At 32.4% G+C, this 13571-nt stretch overlaps 1 protein-coding gene across 1 annotated transcript; it reads left to right on the top strand.

Annotated features, from left to right (window-relative positions):
• The first annotated feature begins 8064 nt into the window (after positions 1 to 8064).
• Positions 8065 to 12660, top strand: LOC141460412 (cytochrome P450 6a22-like). The gene is made up of 8 exons (XM_074140382.1): positions 8065 to 8426; positions 8531 to 8722; positions 8818 to 8953; positions 9701 to 9900; positions 9998 to 10143; positions 11514 to 11729; positions 12058 to 12303; positions 12407 to 12660. Exons 1-8 carry the CDS (start codon positions 8239 to 8241, stop codon positions 12565 to 12567), a joined length of 1485 nt encoding a protein of 494 aa, XP_073996483.1. The 5' UTR covers positions 8065 to 8238; the 3' UTR covers positions 12568 to 12660.
• The last annotated feature ends 911 nt before the right edge of the window (positions 12661 to 13571 follow it).

The following is a 13571-nucleotide window of genomic DNA, read 5'->3' as shown; positions in this document are numbered from 1 at the left end:
TTAGTCCATAGATTGATGAGATAAATCTGTCTGGTTATGTATGACAAAGTTGATGAATAAAAACATTCTTGAGAGACGAAACACAGCCCAAGGGCATCGTTTGTACAATAAAATATAAACAAAGATTTGGTGCCAGATTATATTTATATATTGTGGATACTACAATCAATCATGTCCTCCCCTTGGCTGATTGATTAAATTAACCATCTCAAAGAGATGGATGGGGCTTCATCCAAGAACCCTAGTTCCTTTTGAGATTTGGTAGGGTGGTTAAGGTTGTGAGAAGATTATTGGTGGCAAAAAAGGAATGAAAGAAAGAAAGTTAGCCAGGAGATGAAAGCAGTAGAAAGGGAAATAAGAAAGTTTCCTATAACGGCCAATTAACTTTTAGTATAGAGAGACTGTAGGGATTGGTAAGGTAGTAACAGGACAATGTAGGGAATAGTGCCAAAGGTCTGCTCTCCTAATATTATAGCAACCCTCCTTCTCACTGAAGTTCTACCACTCGTCCCAGTTGCTATACCAATTGGTCACAGGAGCCGCAGTACATTCTTGAATAGGCCAATATACATTAGCTAATACTTTTCCTTAATAGTATTGTCCATTGGTTTAATTTGGACCATTTGGTTCGTTTGTGGTTATCCATTACAGTCTGGGGACAAATTCTGTATAATCAAGACATAGCAATTTACATTGTTTTCAACTTTATTATAAATGGAATAAAATCGAAATTAATTCATGGGTTTCTTAATACATATTGTTCTAAAGATACAACCATTTTTTTTTTTTCTTAGATTGTACGAAAGTCAGAGAGATAGCACCACTGGCGCGTATCGAGGTTATGTTTAGTTAGTAGCATCTCTTGGAAGAACACACACCAAGTTTCAGCCAGATCGGTCTATTTCTTTGTGTTTGGCATTCGTTTGAATCGAGGAAGTCGAGTGATTTTCAAAAAATGGACGAAAAAGAATTTCGTGTGTTGATTAAACACTACTTTATCAAAGGCAAAACGCCTCAGGAGACTAAAGAGAAGCTTGATAAACATTATGGTGACTCTGCACCTTCGATTAGAACAGTTTATAAGTGGTTTCAAAATTTTCGGAGTGGCCATATGGGCACAAGTGACGCTGAACGTTCTGGACGCCTTGTTGAGGTTACTACTCCAGAAATCATTGATAAAATCCACGATATGGTGATGGATGACAGAAGAGTGAAGGTGCGTGAGATTGCTAGTGCTGTGGGCATCTCGAATGAACGGGTACATAATATTTTGCATCAACATTTGGACATGACAAAGCTATCCGCAAGATGGGTGCCGCGATTGCTCACGCTTGACCAAAAACGAAATCGTGTGAAGTGTTGCAAGGACGGTTTGCAGCTGTTCCAGAAGAATCCGCAGGACTTTAAGCGTCGTTTCGTCACTGTGGATGAAACATGGATAAATCACTACACTCCTGAGACCAAAGAACAATCTAAACAATGGTCTACCAAGGGGGAATCTGCGCCAAAAAAGGCGAAGACCGTTCCTTCGGCCGGAAAGATTATGGCGACTGTCTTTTGGGTTTCGCAAGGAATAATCCTCATCGACTATCTGGAAAAGGGTAAAACTATTACAGGTGCATATTATTCATCGTTATTGGACCGTTTGAAAACCGAGCTGCAAGAAAAACGCCCACGATTGGCCCATAAAAAAGTCCTTTTGCATCACGACAACGCACCAGCTCACACCTCAGCAGTTGTGGTCGCAAAATTAATGGAAATAGGGTTCCAACTCGTTTCACATCCCCCCTATTCTCCAGACTTGGCTCCCTCGGACTACTATGTGTTCCCCAATATGAAGAAATGGCTGGCGGGAAAAAGATTTTATTCAAACGAGGAGGTGATTGCAGAAACGAATGGCTATTTTTCAGACTTGGACAAATTCTAATCGGAAGGGATCAACAAACTAGAGCAGCGTTGGACGAAGTGTATAAGCCTAAAAGGAGACTATGTTGAAAAATAAAAAAGGTTTACCCCAAAAAATTAAGTAGTTTTTATTTTTGCACGGACTTTTCAAACGACCCTCGTATCAAACTTTAGTGAATTCTTGACACTTTTTTTTACCACTAGGTAGTGTTTTTAACTTGAACATTTATTTTTTCACTTTTCTTTAATTTTATAGATACTAATTATTCTCTATTTATTTTAAGTTAAACCTTTTTTTTTTTAGGAACTCCAAATTAATGGCTAGCATGCTTTTCCTCACTTGCTGGTAAATTTGCAGACTTTGTGAATGCTTAGTAAAAATTTCAAACCCTTTTCTGGTATCTCATATAAAAGTACCAATTGAAAAATGATTTTTATGAACATATTCTCTCCACCCGAGTTGAGCAAAATTTATTTGAATTTATTATTTCAAACAGAAATTGTTTTAAATAACTGCTTTGAAAGAAATGTATTTCAATATAATTATTTTAAATAAAATATTTGCTAAATAATTATTGAAATCAATTCATTCTAGGAGAATGGGAATGAAGATTACTGATAATCTATCTTCTGTTCGCAGACGACCAGGTGATTATTGCGGAAGATGAAGATGATGCGTGCTATATGCTGAGGAAGTTGATGGAGAGTTATGCTGAATGGGGACTGGGTATAAATTTTGATAAGACGGAGCACCTATCCACTTCGAATGCAAGTACCATAGAAATAGAAAGTAGACGCATTAAAAGAGTGGATCATTTTATTAAATACCTTGGGTTAATAACAGAAAAGGATGGTTCCTCCCAGCAGGAAGTAGAGAGGAGAATCAGGGAGCGGAAAAAAGTAATAGGCCTATTGTACCCAGTGCTATGGAGCGGAAATTTGTTACCCAGAACCAAGAGGCTGATCTTTACGTCGATTGTATGGCGCAGAAACATGGGTCTTGAACAGAAGACAGCGCGAGAGACTCCTAGCAGTAGAAAATGATTTTTGGAGAAGATCTGCAGGATGTTCGAGGCGGGACAAAGTGAGGAATGTTAATATCAGGGAAAGGATGGGAGTGGAGAGAAACGTCCTGGAAATTAGAGAGAGGCTAAGGCTCTCACTTGGTATGAACATGTAAGGAGGATGGGACCTAAGGTGGTGATGGACAGCGAGGTGGAAGGCCGGAGGAAGAGAGGAAGACCCAGGGACCAGGTGAAGGAGATGATGGCGGGATATGGTCTGACAGAGGAACAGGCAGAGGATCGTGGCGATTGGAAGAAGGCATTTACTAGCGATGGCTGAACGGAACCACGAGTTGTGGAGAACCCTAGAGAAAAAATTCATTCTACTTCCTCAACCCAATTACTTGGGCGCACTTCCTCGCTGGACCTTCATTCTTTCAACATGAGCCCTACTCTCCATAACTTTAACCAGATTTTTCATACCCTGCATCTTCTTTCCTAAATTGCCTGCATTTTGAAGCCGAACTGGAGGTCAAGGTACTCACTTGTCTGCAACCTGGTGTTCAAGATTATACATAGGTGTGATTAATTTTCTGAGAGGTATGTACAATGTGCTGAATGCTCCATAGATTAAGAATCGATCCTGGCCTAACTTAACTTACGTACTTAACTTACTAAAAGTTTGTATTGTTTTTGGCTATTTTTGCATCTAAACTTGTCTTTGTTTAATTTTCATTAACGATCTCTTTTAATTTTACCCTAATTACTGCTGCAAATTTACCGTAAAGTATGTTCAAAAACGCATAGAATAGATTCATGGGAAAACTACTCCAATTTTCAAAACATCTACCTCTTTTTAAATCGAACAAACAATGATATCCCACTTTAATACGTGGAACTGCAACCAAGCGGTTAATTACGCCCTGCTCTTTACTAATTTTAGAATCATCGGTATAAATTATAAGCATGCCTAAAAAAATTGCATTCAAATCGTCACAAAAGATTTGGTTTCTTACTTTTAACTTAGAATTTTATAAGATAGAATCAATTAAATTTTTCTGTTTAACGATTAAAATTCTGTCTTAAATGGTTGTTTTATTTGTTGCTGTTTTTCTACATCCTTGATTGATGATTGATTTGTTTTCAGGACATAATTTTTATTTTTAGAAACTTACATTAAATTTTATTGAGTATGCTATCATGAATTCTAAATAATGAATTACTTCTCCAATGGCCCCACTAATTTTATGTTTTTGCAGAAAATTGTGTAAAACACGATACAACTAATAATGATTTAAACTAAACGTGGTCTTAATGTGTTCAGTTCATGAATACCTAAGCGCGTGGTACATTCTTATCTATATATTTTTACTCTCACTAAATCATCTCAAGATACGTATTTTTATGTAAACTTTATTTACAAATATCTTGATACATTCGTGACATTTAATTCCCATAATTCAACAAAAAATGCATTGTAGTTCATTTGGTCCAATTAGTGTGTCTAGAATATTCAGCATTAGTGTAAATGGTTGTACTACAAACTTAACCATGCTTTATGCAAAATTTAGCTTGTTTTTGATAAACATTATCAAAGCTGTCTTATATAACCACAATAGAACTGTGTGGTAAGCAGAACCACAAATCTGAGTAGCTTGCCTTGTGACAGCATGATGAAAAGGCCCATATATTGTGGTTCTTATTAAAAGAGGATTACTTGGGAATGACTTCGGCCAAAACGCGGAATATAGCGTATATTTCTTGATTTTAACTGCCATCCTCTGGATAATTAAGGTAAAAAAAATCCATGGTTCCATCCAAAAGTAAATATGGATGTTAACTTATATTTGATAACAATGAACTCTTGTCTCCTAATTAGTAAAACTACACAATTAGTTGTTTATAAGTAGAATTCAGACTGAAGAAAATTTACTTTGGAATTATTAAATCATCAACTATGAATAGAGAAAGTATACTTAATAATCTAATTTGCTGAAGCGAACAAAAAACGAAAACAAAATGGAACAAAAATAGTGGTCACTTTCATAGGATTGTTACAGATCATTGATCACAGTCCATCCATTTGATGGAGAACTGTAATACAATTAGGATTAAAAAACAGCAATGAAAAATCTTTACAAATAAGCTCAAGATTCAACGGGCCTTGAATCACCTGGTAGAACTTTTATAAATTTCTTCCATAAATTAAATTTCTCCTCGTCCGATAATTGAATCCCTTTAAGATGGATTAAAATCCGAAATAGATTATAAACAGGGCTTTTGCTATCACGGATGAAATCACTGATTCAAACAATCATTGCACAATCGAATACTGTGTAACTTTGTTTTTCAAAAATATAAAATTAATTTTAAGGCTTCTAAAAATGAATAATTTACTATTGTAAACCCGTTATACATTTATATTATTATTTTTCTTTTTACAGGAATTTCGTGATATAAATGAAAATGACTCATATATTTTGGAAATTAACATTATACACTTTTTTTTAGACCAGTTTCAGATCACAAGTGAGCGAACATTTACAGTTTTGTATTCTTATAAAATTTTAATATATTTTCCCACAATTTAGCGCCAGTGTATCTGAATCTTGTTTATTCTTACTAAATGCAGCATATTCCCTTAAAATTAAGTATTTAGGTACTCTTTTATTAATTAAATAAATATATATAAAAAAAAATGATGTTAGTTCATATATTTTCTTAGTAGGTAGCAGACACTACCAAGCATAAAGTTTTAGTTCTAAAAATCATTGCTAGGTAACAGCACCTTCAAACAAGTTAAGATAGCTAAAGGCGATGTGAGAGTGCACTGGCGTAGATTTTCGTCCCAGGATTGATAAAATACTATATTATTTAATTTTTGCTTTATATTGCTTGCAACAATTTCGATTTGTTAAAAGCCATTTATTGTATTCATTAGAAATATACTTTCCTGATTGCAGTCAAACTATTTAGGGAAGTAGAGCCAACTCTACAGCGGGATTTACTAGATGAGAATGAATACTTCATTCTGAAATTAGTGGTAGGAACATCAGAACTTTGAATACTTCAATTAGGTGGAAAGCTATTTAGTGACTTTCCTCATAATTTTTTATTACCTTTTCCAAAATTGCGTCTTCACTTTTGAAGGCACGAACAGATGGTTAGAATTACATGGTTATTATCACTTTGCTTTCCTGAAATTTTTTATTAAAACATTATGTTTGATCTAATGGAAAGGATTAGGCATCAATTAAAACTAAAAACCTAGAGAAAACTACGAAATTACGTATTTTGTATAAATGCCTTTTTAAAATTTTGGTAAAATTAACTGTTTGTACCAGTAGGACATGATGGTAAAGGAGCTCGTCTTGGAATCTTCGGGGGGAAGGTTATGCAGAATTGGGTGTAAACACCAGCCAATCAAACATCAAAAAACTATCTTCTCCATTTTGCTCATTATCAACTCAGCCAATGAGGTGCAGGAATCGTACTGGGCGAAATAAAGGCCTGCTTTGCTACTTCTGATTGGCTGACTGTTTCATCCAATCTGAAAATACCGTTGCACCAAATACTTGCTGCAAGCTCCTATTGCATTATGTTCCTCTGATACCAATTTCGCATTTTTCCCTGTTTTTAGGTAGGAACTGATGACAGATTACCTATTTCTTTGTATTCTATTGCTTTTAATACCTCAATTTTAATAAATAAAACCTCAGATTTAAATTATGTATGGCCTAATAGAAAGGTTTAGGCATCAATTAAACGTGAAACCCCAGAGAAATCTACGAAATTACATAATACTAATTTCCTTGCGATATTAAAATATATGTTTACCTGTAGTACAATTGTAATGTGTTGGTCATCAAAAACTGGACAATTAAGCATAACGTTGAAAAATATTGTTAAATTGATTGTTAATTTACTTTATTTAGTAGACAAGAGTTAAAATTAATAGGAAATAATTAATCTTGTTCACAATAAAATAATATAGTTTTCTTCAATTACATTCTTAATCTAGGTGTTCTTCCCACAACGTTCTATGTATGTAATGTAAAATAGATATGCTTATTTTTATGACATATAATTATTAAAGTATTTTACTACAAGTACTCAATTAAAGGGACTACATAAATTACAATTGAGAAATGAATCATTATTGGTAAATAATTTATTTGTTATTAACTGTGTGCAATTCATAATCTCGAATACTGTTCTGTAATTCAAGACTTAATTATTGTTTTACCTCCGTGATTCAAATTTCAACAGTAACCATCACTAACTTTGTATTTTTCTATTTTAATGTGCATGTGCATGTGATTACTCAGAATTAAGAATATAATAAAGATAAATCATAAGACTTGTTTGGAATAGAATCAAAATAATGTATTTATTCATTTATGAATATGTAATATACATTTTATGATAATTGTAACTAATGATTATAAATAAAGTTAAATTGAATCTGTACATTCGTTCTGCGTACTTCGTATGTAAACAAGTTTTTTGTATTTAAATTATAACATTTCCCTCTTTGCGATTTCAAACGTAGTACAGCAAAATATGTCATCCAAGGTCAACTGTCCGCTGCATTTCTTCTGGCAACTTCTGTTTTTCTTCCAATTCCGCCTAGATTCTTCGCGAAAAATTCTTGAAAATAAAATCCACATGAGCCAGGTTTATTCATTCTGTTTCTCATGACAGGAGCTCGAGCGAATGGGAATCAGTCCACAGCTCTAATTACTACCTTCTAGAATTGTTTAAGCCCGCTTTTTTTCTACTTCTTATAAAAACAAAATGGCTCAGGTTGCTGTAGAAGTGCTGCCTCTATTGCAGATTCCACGGAGCACCACGAGAAGGAGATCAAGTGAACACCCTTTAATATTAATTAAACTTTACAAAAGGTTGTTGAAATGAAAGAAAATACGAAATTCCAATTTTATAACTTTATTTACATTTCAATTGTTTGTATTTATAAATTACATATTTCCATCAAAAAGAAGAAGCAAGAGGATACACAGGTTTATATTTAGAGTGATGGTTTTTTTGTAGGAGATGTCATGGCCACATGGAATAGGCGGCCCCCCTGTATCATGCTAATTTACTTCAATTGAATGCAATAATTGAAGCGACTGTAAATAAGACCTGAACTGAAAGATTTAGTTTAACTCAACCATTTGCTTGTTAGATTCTTTAGCAGCATCATTTCGATTAATAATGCAGTGAACATTATAAACTTAGTAGTGAATTCAAAAAGAAAAAGGCTCTCAGTTGATTTGTAACAGTTAATTTTTGCAGTGTTTGTTTTTTAAAAAGATTTCGTACTGAAATGCTAACTGAAATAATAACCACAGTTTTGACGGCCATTGTTCTGTTTTGTGGATTTGTAAAATGGAAATATAAATATTGGGAAAGGCTTAACATTGCCAGTATGCCTGCTGAATTTCCTTATGGCAGTTTAAAAAATTGCATCCTAATGAAGGAAACTATTGGAGAAACGTTGGCCAGATTTTACAGGTAAGCAATATTTGACTAAGCAAAACAATAAACTTCTAATAATTTACTATTTATTTAAATTTGTTTTGAATTAATTATTTAATATCTTTCTTTCTTTTTTTAAGGAAATTTAATGATAAAAAACTAATGGGTTTCTATGGACCATTAGAGCCGATGATATTGTTAAGAGATCCAGAATTAATTAAACAAGTTTTGATTAAAGATTTCAATTCATTTTGTGATGGTGGATTAACGGTTAGAAAACATATTGATCCATTATTAGCTTACAATCCTTTTGGCGAGAAAGGATTGGAGAGGTAAAATAATTTATGCTCATTTTAGTACTTTTGGAACTATGTATTGGAAGATTACTGTAAGATTACATTTTATTTTGCTCGCCAAAATGTACCAGATGGAAAGCTAGCCGAAGTATGCATACTCAAAACTTGACAATCAGTAAACTTAAAGCAATGTCTGTGGACATGATAAGATCAGCGGAGAATATGACGAAATATATTCGTACAAAATGTGATGCAGGAACTTTAGAGGTAATTCATACATGAATTAAATTATTATTTCCCTCAGTTATACTGCAACTTCTCGATTATTACGGTACCGGTACACTTTGGCAACTAAAATTATTATTTAGCCCTATGCAAATTTACTTGTAAAACTAATTTATACTGTTGCATTCTGCTGCAAGTGGGCAAACTGCACTGGTTCCCACTTTGAATTTCGTTATTATGAAGCATTGTATATGCCTTTTGCCTAAACTTAAACTGTGAGCAATTTTTAACTAAGTTTCCAAACTGTTGAATGCAATACTTATAATTACAGTTGTTTTCCTCAGAATCCATTGCAAAAAAATAAAATTGAGAAATAAATCTAATCTCCAGAAATTTAAAGACTAGTTTGGTAACCATTTTTTCAAGTGAGTGGTTACGAGAGTCGATGGAATAATTTGTTTGTGAAAGACAATTGATTTTTGTTTTTTTTGAAAGAGATTGCCTATAATGAGGGAGCGTTCCTCATCGACAACGAATTAGAAATTCCCCTTCTTATAGTCAGAAATGAAAGTTGATGGTCATACTACAGTACTCAGTAGAAAATAAAGACACCTACTTGAAGGTTTTTCATTTTTGGTTTACAGTTTACAGGAACGTATGCGAAAAATTTGTTATAGTTGATGGTGATCCATGTTAGTTGGTTACAAGTCTCTGCAATTTTCTTCGCAAGAAGTTATTGAGTTGTCAATAATAGTTTTTTATTGTTTACATTCTCTTGTTTTTTGTTAGGTAAAATCACTGGTCAGAAATTATGCAGTAGATTTAGCATTATCTTCGGTATTTGGTGTGGAATCGGATTCATTTTTCAAAGAAAACGCTACTTATACTAAATTTACAAAAGGTGAGATGTTTGTTGACAGTAACCAGGCTAATTTCGCAGTGTTAAGTGGCTTTTTTGCACCGACTGTTGGCAGAATTTTTCGATGGAGGTAAACTATTAAAATAATTTTATTTTTCATTCTTATTTCTTCTTTTATATTTTTTTAAAATATTGAAATCCTGAAATCTTTTTTGTTTTTTGGTTAGGACCCTTTCAAAATATGTAGAGAAAATGATCATTGATTTATATAAATCCTGTGCGGAATACAGAAAGAAACATAATATCGTAAGAGCCGATTTCCTGCAATATGTGATGACAGTAGTGAGCAAAGCTGAACAGGAGAATAAAAAATGTTGGTCTACTTTCCATATTATTTTCTTTTAAGAGATTATTTTGAATAAAAAATGTCCATTTTCAGGAAGGAAAAATTAAGGTAGGTGAGCCTAATATTAAAGAACTAAATTATAATTGGGAAGCCATATTCATCTATCACGATTTAGGCAGAAATTCTTTAATTCTCAAAGGAAGGCTGGATAATTCTTGTAAATTGTGTCAAAGTGTCTTTTCATATTTCTGTATTTTTATCTGAGGTATTGGTGCCTTTTATCACATAAGCGTTGAAATTCAAAATTTACTAAATCTAAATAAAATTTGTTTATATGAGACTTGGGTACAATCAGATGACTTCAATGTTCCATCATTCCTATTCTGAGTATCAAGTTAATTAAATATTCAACAATTTAACATTTTGTTAGCTGCATTATGTATTAGTTATCTAAAAGTGTGCTATTTTTCATTTAATTTTTTTCTTCATTTGATTTGTCACTTTTCTTTTTTCTTATTATAAAGTTAATATATTTTTAGTTTATTGATTTAGTTCATCTTAGTTTGTATTCGTTTTATTTGTTAATATATACATAAGTGAGAAAGAAAAATGAAGGAACGTCGTATCATTATTTGCACTATTCTATTATGTTTATAAAAAGTTATGTCCTTTATTTTCTAAGTTATTAGTGATCCATGCTGTTTAATTTTTATGTTTACTGTGTCAAACTTCAACTGTTATATACAGGGTGACCAGAGTTATATGCTCCACCCACTTTTTTTTTTAACGGCGGGAAATTTCGAAAAAATAAAAAACACGTATTTAATCATTTTTAGTCTAGTTTATTTTCAGTGATTGACCCATTTTTTAAACCCTTGTATCTCGAGATACAGCATCCAACTTTTGTTTTTCAAATGGAACGTTATATTTTTTGTTGCATATTTTTGTAGTATTTGAGCTCCTAAAAACAACAAAAAAAATTTTTTTGAAAACGGTTAGGTTTTTCAAAAGTTATGGGTATTTAAAATATGAAAAACAAATTTCAGTTTACTGTCAAAGTTACGTTATTTTTTTTAAAGAATCTGTTCAAACTGGGCACAATCAACGGATAGGCAAGCCAAAGCTCTGGACTACCACGCTCTGCTTGTAGTGGCACCAGCACTTATAGTGGCGAAGTCAAGATCTAGGCAGGGGTTTAAAAAAATGGGTCAATCACTGAAAATAAACTAGGCTAAAAATGATTAAATAGGTGTTTTTTATTTTTTCGAAATTTCCCGCCGTTTAAAAAAAAATGTGGGTGGAGCCTGTAACCATGGTCACCCTGTATATGGCTGTATTAAAACAGATTAATAATAAATAAAAATAATGTTTCTATATTTTTCCCTATGAAATTTCAGTTTCTGACGCAAAAATTGCCGCACTTTGTATATCAGTTTACGGAGATGCTGTAGACTCCTCGTCACCAGCTTTAACCTACGCATTATACCATATTGCTAGTGACTGTCGTGTACAAGAAAAGTTAAGAACAGAGATAATGAATTCAATTAAAGATATGAGTGAATTAGACCTGGACAAATTGCAGACAATGGAATATCTGGAAATGGTTATTTCTGGTAAGAGTCATATTTATTTTCTAGAAGAATTTCTTAAGAAGTTTCTAATTATGATGATTGTTTAAATTCAGCATAATATTTATTAATTCATTTTCAGAAAATTGTTCAGATTTAAGAAGTACTCATTCATTAAAAAAATTCATAAATATCCTTTTTTTCTTAATTTGAATCCTAGGTGGCATTAATTCAAAAGAGATTCATTTTTTATTTACAATTATCATTTACAAATTTTGGCGGTTTTTGATTTTCAAGGCGAATTCCAAGTCACACATAAATTGGTCGTGTATACCTCTTAACTTAAACTTTTTAACATCTCTATAAATTTCAGAAACCCTACGATTGCATCCACCTATACAAATTCTGTCGAGAACATGTACCAAGTCAATTAATTTAGATGGATTACAAATCGAGCCAGGTAGAAAGTTATTTGTAACATTATATGGTTTACATATGGATCCAAAATATTACACAGAACCAGATAAGTTTCTTCCAGAAAGATTTTCTAAAGAACAACGAACAGATATGAATAAAATGGCGTATTTACCTTTTGGCGAGGGACCTAGAATGTGTTTAGGTAAGTTATATTAAATGTTTTTATTTTATAAAAATGAAATATTTTTTTTTTTAAGCTCTAATTTTTAGATCAATGTGATAACATAATCAAATTTCATTTGCAGGTTTTAGATTTGGGATGTTGGAAATCAAAATTGGAATAGTAGCAATATTGTCCAAATTTTGCATAAAGACTGCGAATCCGAAGGGCTATAAATGTGATAATGGTAGCCTGTTTCTGACGTCGCCGAAGGGAGACGTTGATATAACATTCACTCCACTATAGTATCTAAATGAATTTATTTATCTATTTTCTTGAAATATGTTTAAATAAATTATATTACTATACTATTCATTTAAAATAAATGTGAAACAATAATTTGTCCTAATCTAATCCTAATTTTTATAAGGGATACCGCCGGATTACTTAAACATTCTAACGCACCTGTATAATTTAGGTGCGAATCTCATATTACCTTTATCTTGTTTCCAAAATAGGTAAACAAATTAAATTAAAAGAAAAAGTTAGTTTTTGTCAACATCCTGTATTTTTTACACTTTTCTATTCCTCGGCTTTGAATCCGTATTCAATATTCTTGCCTAATCTTAAGCGAGTTGCCTTTTCGTCTAACTTTACAGTTAGAGCTGAGGAGAAACTCAACTTTTCTCACTTTTAAAATAAATACTCGTATTAGCTTCTCCTACTAATGATCTTATATTGTCTCGTAGTATTACAAGAAAGAATTTGGACTATAAAAGGAAATAAAAAGTCGGAAATTAAATATTGAACTAATTTATATTTAAATATGATGTCATCGTTATACCGTCTGCAGAGTAGAATTTGAAGGATCAGATCATCATAGTGTCAAGCAATATAAACGAAGTCAAAGATTTCTTAAAAATCTCTTAGTAACGACTCAATTACATCGATGTACATATTTCTTGGTGTGAACTCCATATTCCTGCCGCATGTTCTTTATACGTATAGAACCAAAAGGGCAACAATTAAAAAAAAAAAATAATTAAATTGAAATCAAAAGAAGTCTTCATTGAATCATTTTTGGGAAATTGTTCACTCTGCTTGGATAAATTTCCGCCTTTGACACTTGCAGTAGCATTAGTGTTGCGACCATTGAGTAAGAGATAACAAACAAATTGACGAATTGTAAATTGTAAGTTGTTAACAGCCACTACAGAACGATATATATTATATAATTGTAATTTTCAACTTCCTGTATTAAAACAATTATATTTAAAATCAATAATAATAGTAAACAATTTGATGTTACA

Source organism: Rhodnius prolixus, unplaced genomic scaffold (assembly GCF_049639745.1).
Source record: "Rhodnius prolixus isolate KJV_2025 unplaced genomic scaffold, Rpr scaffold_6, whole genome shotgun sequence".
Lineage (NCBI taxonomy): Eukaryota > Metazoa > Arthropoda > Insecta > Hemiptera > Reduviidae > Rhodnius > Rhodnius prolixus.
The sequence above is the reverse complement of the archived record's forward strand: the minus strand, read 5'-3'. Positions and strand labels throughout refer to the sequence as shown.